The sequence below is a fragment of the Rhinolophus ferrumequinum genome, chromosome 5 (genome assembly GCF_004115265.2).
Source record: "Rhinolophus ferrumequinum isolate MPI-CBG mRhiFer1 chromosome 5, mRhiFer1_v1.p, whole genome shotgun sequence".
NCBI classification, from domain to species: domain Eukaryota; kingdom Metazoa; phylum Chordata; class Mammalia; order Chiroptera; family Rhinolophidae; genus Rhinolophus; species Rhinolophus ferrumequinum.
In genome coordinates this window covers 51,533,746-51,552,129 of record NC_046288.1, presented here as the reverse complement: position 1 = coordinate 51,552,129, position 18,384 = coordinate 51,533,746, and the positions used below count along the sequence as shown (strand labels likewise).

Genomic DNA, 18,384 nt, shown 5'->3' with positions numbered 1-18,384 from the left:
GAAATCCTCACATATCAATAATCTCCCTAAATGTAAATGGACTGAACTCACCAATAAAAAGGCACAGAGTAGCAGATTGGATCAAAGAACTAAACTCAACCATATGCTGTCTCCAACAGACACATCTCAGCTACAAGGACAAGCATAGACCGAAAGTGAAAGGGTGGAAATTGACACTCCAAGCAAATGGTACCCAGAGAAAATCAGGTGTAGCCATAATGATATCAGATGAAACAGACTTCAGGGTGAAAAAGATAACAAGAGACAAAGATGGACATTTCATAATGGTAAAGGGGACTATACAACAAGAAGACATAACAGTCATCAATATTTATGCCCCCAATCAGGGAGCACTGAAATATACCAAGCAACTACTAACAGAACTAAAGGGAGAAATTGACCAAAACACAATTATACTAGGGGACTTAAATACATCATTGACAGCTATGGATAGATCATCCAAACAGAAAATAAATAATGAAATAGCAGCCCTAAATGACGCATTAGATGAAATGGACATAATTGACATATATAGAGCACTCCATCCTAAAACATCAGACTATACATTCTTTTCTAGTGTACATGGAACATTCTCAAGGATAAACCATATATTGGGACATAAAATCAGCCTCAGCAAATTTAAGAAGATTGAAATCATACCAAGCATAGACTCTGATCACAATGCTTTGAAATTGGATATCAACTGCAAAAAGAAAGCAAGAAAAAACACAAATACATGGAGATTAAATAACATACTTTTAAAGAACAACTGGGTCAAAGAAGAAATTAGAGGAGAGATCAAAAGATACATAGAAACAAATGACAATGAAAATACATCCTACCAAAATTTTTGGGATGCAGCAAAAGCAGTTTTAAGAAGGAAATTTATATCATTACAGGCCTATCTCAAGAAACAAGAAAAATCCCAAATAAATAACCTCATGTTACACCTTAAAGAACTAGAAAAAGAAGAACAAGTGAAACCCAAGGTCAGCAGAAGAAAGGAAATAACAAAAATCAGAGCAGAACTAAATGAAATAGAGAACAAAAAGACAATAGAAAAATTAATGTGACAAAGAGCTAGTTCTTTGAAAAGATTAACAAAATTGACAAACCTTTGGCTAGACTCACTAAGATAAAAAGAGAGAAGACACTAATTAACAAAATCAGAAATGAAAAAGGGGAAGTTATCACAGACACGACAGAAATACAAAGGATCACCCAAGAATACTATGAAGGACTATATGCCACCAAATTCAATAACCTAGAAGAAATGGACAAGTTCTTAGAAACATATAGGCTTCCAAGGCTGAACCATGAAGAACTGGAAAATCTAAACAGACCGATCACCAGTAACGAAATTGAATCAGTCATCCAAAACCTTCCCAAAAGCAAAACTCCAGAACCAGAAGGCTTCACTAGTGAATTCTACCAAACCTTCAAAGAGGAACTAATACCAATCCTGCTCAAACTCTTCCAAAAAATTGAAGAAGAGACAGTACTCCCTAACTCATTTTTTGAGGCCAACATTACCCCAATACCAAAACCTGGTAAGGACAACACAAAAAAAGAAAACTACAGACCAATATCTCTGATGAATATAGATGCAAAAATCCTAAACAAAATTATAGCAAATCGAATACAACAATGCATTAAAAAGATTATTCATCACGACCAAGTGGGGTTCATCCCCGAGGCACAAGGATGGTTCAACATGCGCAAATCCATCAATGTGATACATCACATAAACAAAATAAAGGACAAAAATCATACGATTATATCAATTGATGCAGAAAAAGCATTTGACAAGATACAATAACCATTTATGATTAAAACACTTAATAAAAAAGGTATAGAAGGAAAATACCTTAACATAATAAAGGCCATATATGACAAGCCCTCAGCTAATCTCATAATTAATGATAAAAAACCGAAGCCATTTGCTCTATGTTCAGGAACACGACAGGGCTGTCCCCTATCACCTCTGCTTTTCAACATAGTGTTGGAAGTCCTTGCCAGAGCAATCAGGCAAGAGAAAGAAATACATCTCTTGCAATCAGGCAAGAGAAAGAAAGAAAGGCATCCAAATTGGGAATGAAGAAGTTAAATTATCACTCTTTGCAGATGACATGATGCTACATATAGAAAACCCTAAAGACTCCACCGAAAAGCTATTAGAAACAATCAACGAATACAGTAAAGTTGCTGGCTACAAAATCAACGTACAAAAGTCCATTGCATTCCTATATACTAACAATGAAATCTCAGAAAAAGAAATACAAAAAGCAATTCCTTTTGCAATTGCAGCAAAAAGAATAAAATACTTAGGAATAAACTTAACCAAGGATGTGAAGAACCTATATGCTGAAAACTATAAGACATTTTTGAAAGAAATTGAAGAAGACACAAAGAAATGGAAAGACATTCCGTGCTCATGGATTGGAAGAATCAACATAGTTAAAATGGCCATATTACCCAAAGCAATATACAGATTTAATGCAATCCCCATCAAAATCCCAGTGGCATTTTTTTAAAGAAATAGAACAAAAATTCATCAGATTTGTTTGGAACCACAAAAGACCCCGAATAGCCAAAGCAATCTTAAGAAAAAAGAACAATACTGGAGGTATCACACTCCCTGACTTTAGCTTGTACTACAGGACTACAATAATCAAAACAGCATGATATTGGCAGAAAACAGACTCATAGACCAATGGAATAGAATTGAGAACCCAGAAATAAAACCACATAAATATGGACAGATAATTTTTGACAAAGAAGCTAAAAACACACAATGGAGGAAAGACAGCCTCTTCAATAAATGGTGCTGGGAGAATTGGATAGCCACGTGCAAAACAATGAAACAGGACTGCTCTCTGTCACCATGTACCAAAATTAATTCAAAATGGATCAAATACTTAAGCATAAGACCTGACACAATAAACTGCATAGAAGAAAACATAGGTACTAAACTTATGGACCTTGGGTTCAAAGAGCATTTTATGAATTTGACTCCAAAGACAATGAAAGTAAAAGCTAAAATAAACGAATGGGACTATATAGATGATGTAATACAGAATTGTACACCTGAAATCTATGTAATTTTACTAACAATTGTCACCCCAGTAAATTTAAAAAAAAAAAAGGGGGGAATTTTATTTTATTTGAACATTTAAATCAAGTTACAGGCAACTCATATCTTCATATTAAAGGATATTTTTCTTTGCTCTGATGCAGATTCTCTCCTTAACAAATGTCAAAGGGACTTTGGCTTTAATAAACATAGCAATATCCGCACATAACAAAACATCTGACTGACAATTTAGTATAGTACAATGGTGGGGAAAAAATACATATATATTATATATATGTGTATATATAATACATATATATATTTATATATTATTTATAAATATATTTTTATAAAATAAAAGTGAATATATTTTACATATTTATACTTATAAAAAATAAATATACATTATTTACACATATATGTATATATGTGTGTATATATATATATATATATATATATATATTTGTTGTTGTTCCCTGAGCTAACCAATGAATGAAATTATAATGATCATTGTAGATACAGCCCAAATGCTTTTCCCCAAAAGTAGGAATCAGAAAGAATGTGACATATTTCTAATTTTTCCTGAGAATTATGATTAATACTGTCCATTTATAGTTTCTCCCTTTTTAAAATTAGGATAATATCTTTCCTACCTAGAATGAGAAAAATTACAACTCCTAACAAATAGGCTTCTAGAGCATATTAAAACTACATAAAAATGCATAGTGGATGCTTAAAACGTTTATGATGTGAGTGAACAAATGTTGGAGAGACTGTGAGGAAACAGCAATTCTTATACTTTATTGGTAGGTGCCCAAAACTGTACAACCCTATGAGGATAATTTATCCAAACTGTTCAGAACTATGCTTTGCACATTTACTCTTTGCTCCACAATCCCCTCCTCTGAGAATTTATCTTATAAGTTTAGTTTCCCAGACTGCATTACTTCTGCTAAGTAGCACCAGGCTCAGCACTGGCATCAAACCTGTATTTACATCAACATGGTGACCACAACTCTTCCCTCTCTAGTGACTTCCTAAAGCCCTGCCTCACCCAACTTGCATACCACACGAGGCTCTATCAACTGCTGAACCTTAAGGAAGCTGGCAGGTGGCAGAAGACCTCAGGATTTCCTGGCTTTTGGCAGAGCTACCCCAGCCCCGGTACTGGTGACAAGTGTCCCAGATTTGCAGTGTGGCCTTTCCCACATGCCTCCAGGTTTAGCACAAACAGCAAACAACCACGGATCACTTTGTAGCTTTTACCAGGTAGTCCCTGGCCAGTCACAGGCAGTGGGTGATATGGGCATGCACTGGTCTCCTCCCAAGAGGCCCCAGAACCACATACTTGGATACTGGCTGGCTGCAGACCACATCCCAATTAGTCCCACAAGCAGCACACACAAAGGGCTGTCCCAACAGGCACTAGAGCCCACTGGAGTAAATCCCAATCAGTAGGGTAAGAACCCCCGCCACAGCACCCCATAAACTATGGATGTGACTAAACCCCACAGCCAGTCAGGCTAAGGGTCAATCCCACCTACTAACGTGCCAATAACAACTAAGTCTCAACTATAACAGGAGGGCACACAGAACCCACACAAGGGACACTTCTGGAGTACCTGGAGCAGATGACCATGGAGAATGTACCACTGGGTCCCATAGGGCACCTGCTACATAAGGCCACCCAGCCAAGACTGGGAGACATAGCAAATCTACCTAATACATAGAAACAAACACAGAGAGGCAGCCAAAATGAGGAAACAAAGAAATGTGTCCCAAACGAAAGAACAGGAGAAAACTCCTGAAAAAGAACTAAACAAAATAGAGGTAAGCAACCTACCAGAGACAGAGTTCAAAACAATGGTTATAAGGCTGCTCAAGAATGGGTGGTAGCATAGCCAAATGGTCTAAGGTGCTAGATTAAGGATGCTCAAGTAACCTAGTAAGAACGTCAACAAAAAGATAGCAAACATAAAAAAGAAGCAAGCATAAAAAAAGGATATATAAACCATAAAAAAGAACCAGTCAGAAGTGAAGAACACAGAAACTGAAATGAAGAATGATCTAGAAGGAATCATCAGCAGACTAGATGAAACAGATGATCAAATTAGTGATTTGGAAGACAAGGTAGCAGAAAATACCCAATCGGAACAGCAAAGAGAAAAAAGAATTTCAAAAAATGAAGAGAATTTAACAGACCTCTGGGACAACATCAACCATAACAACATTCACATCATAAGGGTATTTGAAGGAGAAGAGGGAAAACAAGGGATTGAGAACACATTTGAAGAAATAATGACTGAAAATTTTTCTAACCTGGTGAAGGAAATAGACATACAAGCCCAGGGAGCACAGAGAGTCCCAAACAAGATGAACCCAAACAGATCCATACCTAGACACTTTATAATTAAAATGCCAAAGGTTAAAGATAAAGAAAGAATCCTAAAAGCAGCAAGAGAAAGACAACTAGTAACTTATAAGGGATCTCTCATAAGACTATCAGGTGATTTCTCAACAGAAACTTTGCAGGCCAGAAGGGATTGGCATGAAATATTCAACATGATGAAAAGTGAAGACCTACAACCAAGAGTAGTCTAACCAGCAAGGTTATCATTTAAAATCGAAGGAGAGATAAAGAGCTTCCTAGACAAGAAAAAGCTAAAGGAGTTCATCACCAAACCAGTATCACAAGGAATCTTAGAAGGACTTCTTTAAGATGAAAAATAAAATCAAAATTATTAATAATAAAATGGCAATAGCTACATATCTATCAACAAATTACTTTAAATGTAAATAAATGAAATGCTCCAATCAAAAGACATAGGGTGACTGAATGGATAAGAAACGAAAACCTTACATATGCTGCCTATAAGAGACTCACATCAAAATGAAAGATACACACAGACAGAAAGCAAAGGGATGGTAAAAGATATTTTATGAAAACGGAAATTAAAAAAAAAAAAACTGGAGTATCAATACTTATACCAGAATTTATAAAACAAAAAATAGACTTTAAAACAAAGGCTATAACAAGAGACAAAGAAGGACCCAGTAATCCCTGAAACTAATACAATATTTTATGTTAGCTATATTTTTAATAAAATTCTTGAAAAATTTTTTCACTGTAAAAAATTTAAATATATTTTTCAGAAGTATAACTATAGTTATATTGGTAAATAGATTAAATAATATCAATTTTAGTTCGTATACTGGTTATTCAACAAAGTAACATTCTGCATTGTTTTTTGCTGTTTAGCTTAATAGCTGATATTTTTCCTTTATTCCACTAAAGAATAGGTAATGTCAGTCATTCCTCCCCCTCATACTCATCCTTCCACTCCATACACCCAATGCTCATGTCAAGGATATTAAGTCCTGTGCAATGCTGAGGCTTCAGGAGTGGGGCTGAAAACAGTCGCCCCCTAGTCATTCATTGCCCACAGGTTAAAACCAAGATGTCACTTTAGATCTCGCCATTTCCTGCTGCTCTGTGTGGTTCTCAGGGCACAACAGCAATCTTTTCCAAATATGAGAACCTTGCCTAGTTCCTCTCCAGCATTTTACTACATCCTAGACATTGCCAAAAAGCCAGGCCTAGTCTCTACTACTCCAAAATCCACAGATAACTCTCTCATCCTTCAGCCTGGGTGAATCTCTTTTCAGTTTCTCAAAACTCCTAGGTGATTTTGGGACTCATCCTGTCCAAAGTCAGAGATTAAGTCAGTATAAATGAATTTGAAATCTAGTCTGGTTGAGTTAGAACTTAAAGTCAAATCATTAATGTGTGCTGCTCTGCTCCTTGTAGAAAAGGGAGTGCCGTTTTCATGTTTAGGATATGGATAGCTAAACCTAGTGAAAGGGGAATTATGTATTGCTATAAATTAGTTTGCTAAGGACTGCTTATTACTCAGCCTAGATATGATGCATCAATAATGCCAGACAACTGAATGTAGTCCAGTGTGCTTACAGCTCTATTGACATCTCTGAAAATCTGCTTCAACAATTTATGATTTAGAACCTCCACCACAATATATATCATCTAGAAAAATAGTTCTCAATTACCAGCACAGTATTTCAAAAAGCCAAGTCAATATGTTAAAGTATTTTATTACACACTCCTGCCAAATTTATTTCCCAAATACAACCTTCCACAGACCAATCATTTTAAATACATTTTATAATGTAATCCCTATCCTGATGGGCTTCTATTTCATGAATAATTGGCTTCTATTTCATCAACGTTGAAAACAATTTATGGTTTGATAGTTTCTCAAGTTTATTAAACAGGATTTTATTTTTTTATAATACAGTCTTCTCGAAAAACTGGACTGTTTTTACATAGCTGTGTATGGTTTTATGAGCCAGGCCCAAGGGCTAAGAACTACACAAACAGGATTGATTTGATTCATCAAGGCCAGTAAGTTTTATTGGAGCTATGGAGAATCCACCAAGTGAAGGGCAAGATTGGGAACCCACCTTTGGTGAAGGCCATGCCTTGCATATGGCAGGAACTCAATACATATTTTTTATTAATTGGCCCAGAGAAAGTTTTACAAATGCTTAGATGTTCTTACTGTTCTATTTATTCTCTTTATAATCGGTGCTTCCCAAGTTTTAATTGCATACAATATGAATCACCTAGGGATCTTTTTAAAAAGCAAATTCTGTTTCACCTGGGTTGAGGATTGAGGTTCTACATTTCTTACAAGATCCTAAGTGATGTTCATGCCACTGGTCCATGAATAGCAAAACTATAAACCTTCCTTCAAAACAGATTAGTGCTTACTTACATCATTATGTTGCCATAGCACCCTGTACTGCTCCTAACTTATCTCACTAATTGTAATCTTGTATTTATTTGTCTACATGCCTTTCTAAACTATAATCTCCCTAGGGACAGGGACTCTTGTATTTCAGTGCCTAACGGGTAATACTCAATAAATACTTACTAAATGTTGATTTTACCAATGAACAAATACGTACAAAAGATACATTTTTATACACTCCGTGGAACATATGTAAACACTCCCCTAGCTACATTTTCATAAAAATGTCACCAGGGCATTGGGGATTTTTCAAAGTCCAGGCAAAATTCGTAATTATAATCAGGGCTGATTTCCTTTTATTGCATTGTGTATTAACTAATTTAATCCCCACAACAGTCCTTTATGACATAAGGTTATTAAAATTTCCATTTTAAAAATAGAAATGGAGGCATAGACATATTAACTACCTTATCGAAGTAATTCAAGTTTATACAGCTATTGTAATTTCTGGGATATGAACCTAAGCAGTCAGGCTCCATAGTCCATACCCTCATTTACTGCACCGTGAAGATCAAACAAACAAACAAACAAATAAAAACAGAATCTCTTTGTGACTTTGTCAAGCTTTTTAACCTTAATGTGCTTTACATCTGCAGAATGAGGATCAGACCCATTGTAAAGACTACTCTGCAGAATCCTTTATCTAGTTCATACTTGGGCATTTTTGGATTTAATTCTTTTCTTGTGCAACGCCACAGGTTTATGTCATGAAGCAATGTGTAATTTTTCTGGGACAAAAACATGATGACAAAAGTTGTGCAAAGCTTGTCCATCAGAATAAGGCACTTGGCTTGTATAGGGAGGGGGAACTATGAAGGACCAGCACCTGCATGAAAAAATAGCTTGATTTTCTCTTCTTTGTTCACATAAGAATTCCAGAAAAAATGATATGTTATGGTGATATTCTCAAACTCGAGACTTGCAAAGGTTTTTAGATGCATCCCTAGAAAAATACAAAGGACCTACACCAGGGGTGTCTAAACTGCAGCCTGTGGGCCAACTACAGCCCGCGGGCCAACTGCAGCCCGCAGGCCAACTGTAGCCTGCAATCCATTTTTAATTGGCCCACAGCAAATTCCAAAAATATATTTAGTTTACTTAAATAAACCAGGTGAGGCAATACGTACTTCACCCCAAGTGAGTGGCCTGGCTGTTTGTGTATTTTACCATATATGGCCCTTGGTAAAAAACATTGAAAAAAGTTTGGACACCCCTGAACTACATCATGTTCCTGACTGACATTCTCTTATGTGGGCACCTGAATTATAAATCTTTGCAATAATTAAGAAAAAACAGAGACTGTGTACATTTAAACATGAGCTTTCATTATTTAAAGGAAGATAATAGATAACATTGTTTATGAAGAGAAAAAAATCATACAACTATTTTAAGAGATAAGTCACTATGGTAACCATTTCTCTGCTTGAATTTAGAGAGGCAGTGCCTTCTGCTACTGGAAGTCTCTCTCAGCTGTTAGCAGTAGCTATTATATATTATTTTATATTGGACTTTTTTTTTTCTTATACTATATAAGGCTCCACCACCTTACTTAATGAAAAGTCCTTTATCATTCTATAGAATTACTCATATGCATATTTAATTATTAAATGGAAATTTATTAATTGGAGTATCCTCAAAGACAAAAATAATGATAAAATATCTCATACAAAATGTTAATGGAGGATCATACATATCTTGACACAATCAAGTTTTCAAAAATTTCATTTCTGTATTTTCGTTTCAATGATTTCTGTAAACTTCATTTTTTCCAGAAAACCATTTCCTAGATTAATAAAGGAAAGTTAATACATGTAACTCTTTGTTTTGCACCATGAGAACTTTACCTGCATTATTTTCTTACACATCATTGGGAGATCTCCTTTCTGCTCTCCCATACAGTTATGCATGTGTTAAACGCCTTTCCCAATCAGTGGCAAATATTTTCCAGATTTCCTACAAACAGGAAAGACCATAAATTTTATTCTACTTTAATAATACTTCCCCAACCCCACTTAGCCCCTTTAGTGCTTGCTGCACTGAACCAGAGAACTGCAATTTCAGAACAATAAAAATTGCAATGACAAACCCTTTTCACGAAGATGGCGCCAAAAGCGAAGGAGGAAGCTTCTGCCCCTCCCAAAGCCGAAGCCAAAGCAAAGGCTTTGAAGGCAAAGAAAGCAGTGTGGAAAGGCGTCCACAGCCACACAAGAAAAGAAAATCCGGATGTCACCCACCTGCCGAAGGCCCAAGACACTGCGGATCTGAAGGCAGCCTAAATATCCTCGGAAGAGAGCCCCCAGGAGAAACAAACTTGACCAATATGCCATCATCAAATTCCCCCTAACTCCCGAGTCAGCCAAGAAGAAGATAGAAGACAACAATACACCTGTATTCATTGTGGATGTCAAGGCCAACAAGCACCAGATCAAACAGGCTGTGAAGAAGCTCCATGACATTGACGTGGCCAAGGTCAACACCTTGATCAGGCCTGATGGAGAGAAAAGCGTATGTTCGAATGGCTGCTGACTACGACGTTTTGGATGTTGCCAACAAAATTGGGATCATCTAAACTGAGTCCAGCTGGCTAATTCTAAATACAAAAGTTTTTCACTGTAAAAAAATAAATAAATTGCAATGATAGTAACTACTATCACTCATTAAGCACTTGCTATGTACCAGGCTCTGTTCTAAAACTTCATGTGGGCACTAGATTTACAAATTTAGCACAACCAAAGAAAGCCAGAGACAATGTACATTTAAAGAGCTCAGATTTGTTTATAAAAAGGGAGATAACATTTAGCATTGATTATAATCCCTTTTAATCCTCACAATAACCCTAGAGCTTGCTAAGGAACCTTGGATATTGTACAGATCAACCTCTATGTCCTGTAAATCCTCCCTGAATCCATTATACAATTTAAGAAACTCATTCGTTTCTTTTCCTTTGGTGTAATAGTTTATGAAATGAAATAAGCAATTCATTGAATGTGAATGTATTAATAAAAGCTCAGGAACAATGGCTCATACTGAATAAGAGAGAAAATTGGCTGATGAAACATGTAATAAATATTCAACACTCTAAATTACGAATACACAAGACACTAGTCGTATTTCCTATAATAATACATTAAAACACCACACTTGTTTTTTGTTTTGTTTTTTGCAATATCTCTGCTATTCTGAATTTATATTTCCTGTAAGCAATGATATTATGAATACTATTTTATACATAAGGGGGCCTGGAACTTAAATATTTGCATATGTATCAGATGAACATATTGTTGTCATTCATTACTGCTATTTCTTTTTTGCAAGAAGGTGGATGAATAAATCATAGTAAGGAAAAAAGCAAGCATGCTTATGATTTTGGTAGTTTGTTATAATATATTGGTGTATGAAAGACAATCAAACTATTTAATCAATTAGATTTTCTCTTTATATACAACTATTATTTCCAAGTAAGCACCTTCATAAACTATTTTTAAAGTGTTAACAATAGAGGATATAATAAAATAGCAATGAAATGTGCTTCATCACTGCACCTGATAAACACCTGAAGTACACCAATATGATGAACTTTCAGTTATAAATAATCAACTGTATCCACAACATTAAAAAATCGTATAGACTAAGTGTGTCATCTCATGACAATACTATGATGGCACTTAGTTTTCCCTAATGATCTTCTGTTTCTTTTTTTAAAATCAGCTGTTTGTTTAAACTTCAAAGACGCAAGCCAATTGTAATAGAATGGAGTTTTTACCCTTTTTAAGTAGATAAACAACAGACAATCTTAGGGCGGCTGGATGGCTCAGTTGGTTAGAGCGCGAGCTCTGAACAGGGATGCCGGTTCAATTCCCACATGGGCCAGTGAGCTGTGCCCTCCACAACTAGATTGAAGGACAACTCCCTGGAGAAACACACTGTTCCCTAATATTCCCCAATAAAAATTAAACAAACAAACAAACAGATAATCTCCACTAATTATTCCAGGTATGTGTTCTACATCAGTCTTTTTTTATGCCTTATAATTCCTTCTGAAAGCAAGGCACATTCATGCAAAAAAAAAAAAAAGTATTATTTGAAGTCTTTTGTAACATAGGGAAATTATTTTTTGCAGCAAAATCCCAAAGGGCTTTGAAAATTTTCAGTTAGGTGACCTGAGAGTAACTGCTACTTTCTAAAGGTCTAAGTATCTTTCTGGCCCTTTGGGGGTACTTAATTTAAGAGTTACGCCTAAACACCTTAAGGAAATAGAAATGGGCAATTTCTTTATTTCACTAGTGTAGGTTCAGCCCAAGAATTAATCCTAAATTATTAATCCTAACAAATCTCCTTGGAGGCAGGTAAGAGGCACCTCATTAATATTGGCCCTCAGATAAGGAGAGGAGGCGCTGTGGCCTGCACCCAGCCACCCTCCTTCCCACGGCCAGGCAGCTGGCCTCTGAGACCTGACAAGGGGCACAAATCCATTGGTCCTGAACACACTAGCCCCTAGAACTGTTTTTAATCGGCTTAAATGGGCTTGTTTATTTTCCACTTTTCAAGTATTGAAATAGAAGTGGAAATCTGCTTTCAAAGATCAACTTCTCAGCATCTCCTTCCTTGGCTCCTCTGACCTTCAGGCAGTACAGCTGTCCGAGTTCAGTTAAAAATGGACTGTCAAATTGGCTGTAATTTCTGCTGCTCTGCCTCGGAATGTCCTCCCACTGATCTGTTTCTCACACCCTCCTTACCCCTTTTGTTGTTTTTCTCATTGAGTTTTTAGCCCGGACAGCTGAACTTGCCTTTCAGGGCCCTAACCTGCAGATCCTCGTATGAGTAACAAAGTAATCCTAGAGGACCGGGATTCCAATCTAGAGGACCAACCTCCTACCGTTCTAAGCCGTCTCCCTCCAGGCACCCCCGCCCTTTCCTTCCCCAGACCCCCGCTGTCATTGGGAATGACCACTCTGAACCGATCGTCTACTGGCACACCGAAAGAGGAAAAGGGGTGGCTGAGAAACTTTGTAAGAAAACAGGAGTTTAGCGTCTTGCTTATGGGTTGGGCAAGCATGTTGACTCTTTCCTCGGCTAGTCTGTCCCTCTATGCACTCTTGTTCAGGACTGCAAGCATCAAGCCCCACAGGGATTATCCCTAACCGATTTTAAAACTGTATTTTCATTGCCCCAAGCCCCATCTAGACCGCCCAAGCCCCAGTTCTTCTTCTGACTGGGCTCGCCGGGAACTTCTGCCTCCGGGAATGACAATTGCTCCCAGTGATCCGGCGGGTGAGGCCATAGCATAGCTGAGATCCCACTAATGGTTTTGTTTAGTTTCTTGGCAAACTCCCCTTCATTCAAGCTCCAGGCGCCCCGGAGCCAGGTCTAACTAGAAGAGTACCAGGCTCATCCTTCTCGCGGAGAAAGCGCATTAGTCACAAATGAAACAGCAAGTAGGGTGCCAGGAGCCCTGGAGTGCAGTGGATGTTGAAGACCTTTCCCAAAATGCTGGAGTCTTCGGTGCCGGAAAGGAAAGCTAGATCTCACCGCGTTCAGAAGAGGACATAGAACCCCTGGGACACAGAGTAGAGTTGACTTGGTTAGAAGCCAGAACAAGGTGCATAAATAATGCTCATTGAACATCGAAACAGAGTTAAGCAAAGTGTTCGGCATGACACAACAACGTCTTAAGTCAGGGTAAGAGACAAAGGGCGGACGGCTTCCCGCTGCCAGGGACAGAATCTTTGCAAAAGCACCAGCAGAGCGGGCGCGCTGGGGGAGGGGTCGCATCAAAGCGTCCAGGTTGGTGGTGAAGGGGACTGGTCAGTTTGGGGCCAGTGGCGCACAGGGAATTGTGGTCACGGTGGCCCACCCTGGAAAGAGCAGGTATCAACAGTACTGCAAGCTTGTCCTCAACACCCAGCAGCTAGCTTTAGGAGGCTGGAAGTGTTGGGGTTGAAATGCGAGCCGACCCGGGGAGGGGCGGTGCGCCAGGCCGGGGCGGGCGGTGCAGGTGGGCGGGCCGGGCGAGTAGGCTGGGCCTATAAAGTGCTCGCTGCCCAAGAGGCGGTGCAGCTCTGCGGGGCCAGTACTCGCTTCGCTGGGTGATAAGGGTGCGGATTACTGCTGGGGTCTGCAGGTCCCTGAGCCCCACAGGGAAGGGGCTTCAGAGGAGAGTTCCTTCCTCCGTTTACGCCGCAGCTCTGCCAGAGAGCGCGTCCGCCCCAGCGAACTCCCGGCAGGTGAGCGAGGAGGCGGCCTGGATGAAGGCAGCAGAGGCGGGGGCGGCGGGAGGGGGGCCCTGGCCAGGGCTGCCGGGATGAGCTCCGCGTGGCAAGTGGGTCCAAGTTTTGCTAACTTTGAATGAGTTTCAGGTTGCGCCTTTAGTTGGCCTCTCCGCTCCCGAGGCTTTTGTAAACTTGAGCTGCAGGGGCGGGTTCCTTCCCTTTAGAAAATGAGTGCCTCAGCGGGTTCGCTCCGGGGACTCGGGGCACTTTAGGAGCCTCCACAGGTCTTGCCTGCTCTTGCAAATCTATCCTTGTTCCTTCCTTTTTCAAGCGCCCCGGAAAGACCGTCCGCTCCGCGAGGGAAACCGAGCCGTTGACCATGGTTGCCACTGGCAGTTTGAGCGGTAAGAACCCTGGCAGCACGTCCGAGTTGCTGGACCACGGCTTCCAGCCGGGGAACCTGCTAAACGGTGAGCTTCCCAGCTGCCGGCCTCTCTCCTTGCCAAAGGTTGAGCCCTTAGATAGATGGGATCGGATTGGCGGCCGTGTGGTGTCTCCCTTTTCTTCAGTGGAGGTGCCACAAAATCCACCTGAGGAAACTCATTTCCAAACTTTCTAGTAACTTCTGTCCATGATAGTGAGAAACAAAAATAGCAAAAAATAAAATACCGAGGGCTGAATCGGTCTAGTCTGCTACTAATAGGCTCTTTGGGATGAAAAGTTATATAGGTTCCTTAGTCTACATGGTTGTGAAGTTTTGGTAAATTTTAGGTGTACAGTTATGTGTGTTTTAACAAATGTAATCACCCCAGTAACCACTACTATGACCCCCTCCCCCTAAATTTCCATGTACCCATTTGCCATCAATTCCCCACTCTCCCTCTCCCCGTTTACTTTCCCCTCTAGGTTCATGTAAATGGAATCATAATATGCACTCTTGTATCTGGATTCTTTCTTGCCACCTAACTATTTTGAGACCCTTCCATGATGTTGCTTATATCAGTATGTGTTCTTCTTTATTGCTGAGTAGTATTCTATTTGTGGATATACCTAATATTCCATTTTTAATGCCGGAAGGAAACTTTAAAACAGCAGTGATGCTGGAAATACTGTCATTTGCAATTTTAAACAGCACTTTCTAAGTTAACACACAGCTCTGCCACCGAGGAGCTGTGTGGGCACAGACAAATGGCTTAAGATCTTTGGGCCTTCTTCATTTAGAAGGCGGAGTGGTTGATGATCTAATTTTATAGGCCAAAGCTCTAAACTACTTCATCTTCAACATAGATAAACTATGGAACCTTATAATTTGGAGTGCATTTGTTTCATTGAGTTATTTTTTAAAAATGATCTCACTGAATACATGATGTGGAGAGAGGAAACCACAGCAGCCTCTGAGGGTGAAGTAGGCTTAAGGAAGGGAGCCCTCAGGGTGTCTGGCTGCGCCTGCTTAGTTGACTGTGTGTGTGTGTGTGTGTGTGTGTGTGTGGCATCTTGCCAAGTGGTGGGATTAATTTGGAAGGTAGGTGACCAAATGCAGAGCTATCTCTTTTCCTTTGCGCAAATCTAATTTTGTTTTCCTAGGATTATTTTGTTTTGCTTGGCTATGGAAAACTACCCAGCCAGTTAAAAATATCCTCCTGGACCTCAAAGGTCTTCTTTGAGCAATTTTTAATCAAAGAGGTTGAAGCTAAAATTGGCATCTACAGGCCATTCCAGTAAAGACTTTTAAAGAAAGAAACAAATTTGATATTAAATATAGCTCCTCAGATTAATGTTAAATTCTTCACGTAAGAACAAGAGCAAAAATGTGGTATTTTACAATAATAAATTCATATGGTCTTAGAGTTAGAAGATAACAGTACCTTAGTCAAAAAAAAAAGTATAAATATTGTTATTCCAGAAGTAATGCATATTCTCTGTAAGACAAATAGAAGATCCTCATAAGCAAATAAGGGAGCAAGAAAGAAAAAAATCAGTAGTAATGTAAGATAACTATAAATAGATTTTTGATGCATAGTCTTCAAGCTTGTGTGTATGTACACATAAAGAAAAATGGTTATATCCTATCTAAAACCTTTATTTCATCAACTTTCAGTCTCAGAGGTTAAATGACTTGCCCTATTACTCCACTAGTTAACAGCAAAGTGAGATCAGCTGACTCATAGAAATAACCAATGTTGCTATCTTGGTGTGCTTTTCCGGCTCCTGGATTTCTTTTAATTTTAAACTTCTATTTTCTACAGATTTTGACTACTGGGATTATGTTGTTCCTGAACCCAACCTCAATGAGGTAATATTTGAGGAAACAACTTGCCAGAGTTTGGTTAAAATGCTAGAGAACTGTCTGTCCAAATCGAAGCAAACCAAACTAGGTTGCTCAAAAGTCCTTGTTCCTGAGAAACTGACCCAGAGAATTGCTCAGGATGTCCTTCGGCTCTCCTCCACGGAGCCCTGCGGCTTACGAGGTTGTGTCATGCACGTGAACATGGAAGTTGAAAATGTATGTATAAAGCTGGATAAGATTGTGTGTGACTCTAGTGTGGTGCCCACTTTTGAGCTCACTCTCGTGTTTAAGCAGGAGAACTGCTCGTGGACCAGTTTGAGGGACTTTTTCTTTAGTCGAGGTCGCTTCTCATCCAGCCTCCGACGAACTCTGATCCTAAGCTCAGGATTTCGACTTGTTAAGAAAAAGCTTTACTCCTTGATTGGAACAACAGTCATTGAAGAGTGCTAAAAGGGAAACATTTAAAAAGGGATTTTTTATGATTGGGTGATAAAACTCTGCAGCTGCTCAGTTACGGTCATTGTAGTTTTGCCCTGCCTGCTCTCAAAAAGAAACCCCAAATCAAGTTCATCCTCCCTGTGTGTTTCGTGTACACAGCAACCCCAACTGAAGGTCGTATTTTGTGGCTTTTGAGAAATGATCGAAGAGAGTGTACATTGTCTGCGTATGTCACATTTTTTATGGAATGGAATGGAATAAGGAAGAGAAGAAGCAGTCCACTTTAGTTTTATGTTTGATTCCCACAAACTTTTCCAGGTAGTCTTGCAAGTAGACTATTAAACAAACTTAGTTTGATTTTCATATGGCTTTTTTTCTGTAAGTTTTCAGAGTGATTCTTTCAATCACATAATCTCACTGAATGATGCTTAGTCCATCCAAACTTCCAGAAGCCCACGTCATCGATTTGCTGCTACTACTCAAATTTGAAGAATTCTTATACAGAAGGATAGAATTAAGTGGGTGAGCATAATTAAAACTTAACCTCATGCAAAGTGATTGAGAAATATCACAGGGAGAAGAAAACTATTTCACTGTTTCTTTGCATCCTCTGCACCCTTCTGTTTTGAAGAGGTGGCAGAAGCTCAAGCTGTCATTTTAGTAACGACAATATTGTTTTAAATAACTTTATGATACAATATAAGCTCAATTTTTGTAGTTCTCAAGTATTTAATGTTATCTTTAAACTAGAAACATGGAAAATATTGAACTGTTTTTTTGCATGTCGTTGATTACTCTTCCCATTGAGTGAATGGTGAATGCTTATGGAAATGGGAAACGAATTCTCAGATCCCGCTTCTTTCTCATTCATTTGGTAATCTAGCTTCTTTTCACTATTACATGTGCTTAATCCCAAATGTACCCTTCCACCAGTCCTTGTTCTCTCTCATCCCTAGCCTTTCCTGGGAACTCGAGTTTATCTCTTCTTTACCCAAATCTTCAAAGGAGATAGCTGCACAACATCAGTTTTCATTATTAAGATGGACCTATCACAAAGCCTGCTTTGGCACCAGAGGGAACAATAAAGGCCTTATTTTTGTTGTTGTTGTTCCTACTAACTAGATCATTATCCTTTTTTTTATGTTAATGAGATAATGTAACCTCCACAACTACAATGTTTATTTCCACAAGGCTTTCACATCTTTGCTGTAGGTCAGGGATAAAGAGCTTATTCAGATCTTCTGACCAAGCTATTAGCACCACTTAACATACCTGAGGCCAGGATGGGTGGGGGACAGATGGCTTCATGCTGGTGTAACTCTGAAGGGAGTGTGGGATCCTGTTACTGACCCATAAACGACCTACAACTTCACTGTTCAAATCACAAAGCCATCTATCTCTAGGACTGGGCCAGGATAAGTCAACCTTGTTGTGCATGTCTATTATTAGTCAGATCTCTAAAGGTCACTGATTCTGTGGGCCAGGCTTCCCTGGCATGGGTGTACAAATGTACTTATTCCTCTAACAGTTGTCTTTGACTCTCTTGTC

The 18,384-nt window shown here is 38.9% G+C and overlaps 1 protein-coding gene across 1 annotated transcript; it reads left to right on the top strand.

The window, feature by feature from the left end:
• The first annotated feature begins 13,955 nt into the window (after positions 1–13,955).
• On the top strand, positions 13,956–17,802 carry DDIT4L (DNA damage inducible transcript 4 like). The gene is made up of 3 exons (XM_033105276.1): positions 13,956–14,126; positions 14,443–14,581; positions 16,358–17,802. The coding sequence occupies exons 2-3, from the start codon at positions 14,491–14,493 to the stop codon at positions 16,846–16,848; spliced, it is 582 nt and encodes a 193-aa protein (XP_032961167.1). The 5' UTR covers positions 13,956–14,126; positions 14,443–14,490; the 3' UTR covers positions 16,849–17,802.
• The last annotated feature ends 582 nt before the right edge of the window (positions 17,803–18,384 follow it).

What these genes read in the sequence shown, in the direction of transcription:
- DDIT4L (XM_033105276.1), top strand. Translation starts at nt 14,491, where the DNA reads ATGGTTGCCACTGGCAGTTTGAGCGGTAAGAACCCTGGCAGCACGTCC. An exon ending in GCCGGGGAACCTGCTAAACG is followed by an intron (nt 14,582 to 16,357) that starts GTGAGCTTCCCA and finishes TATTTTCTACAG; the next exon opens with ATTTTGACTACTGGGATTAT.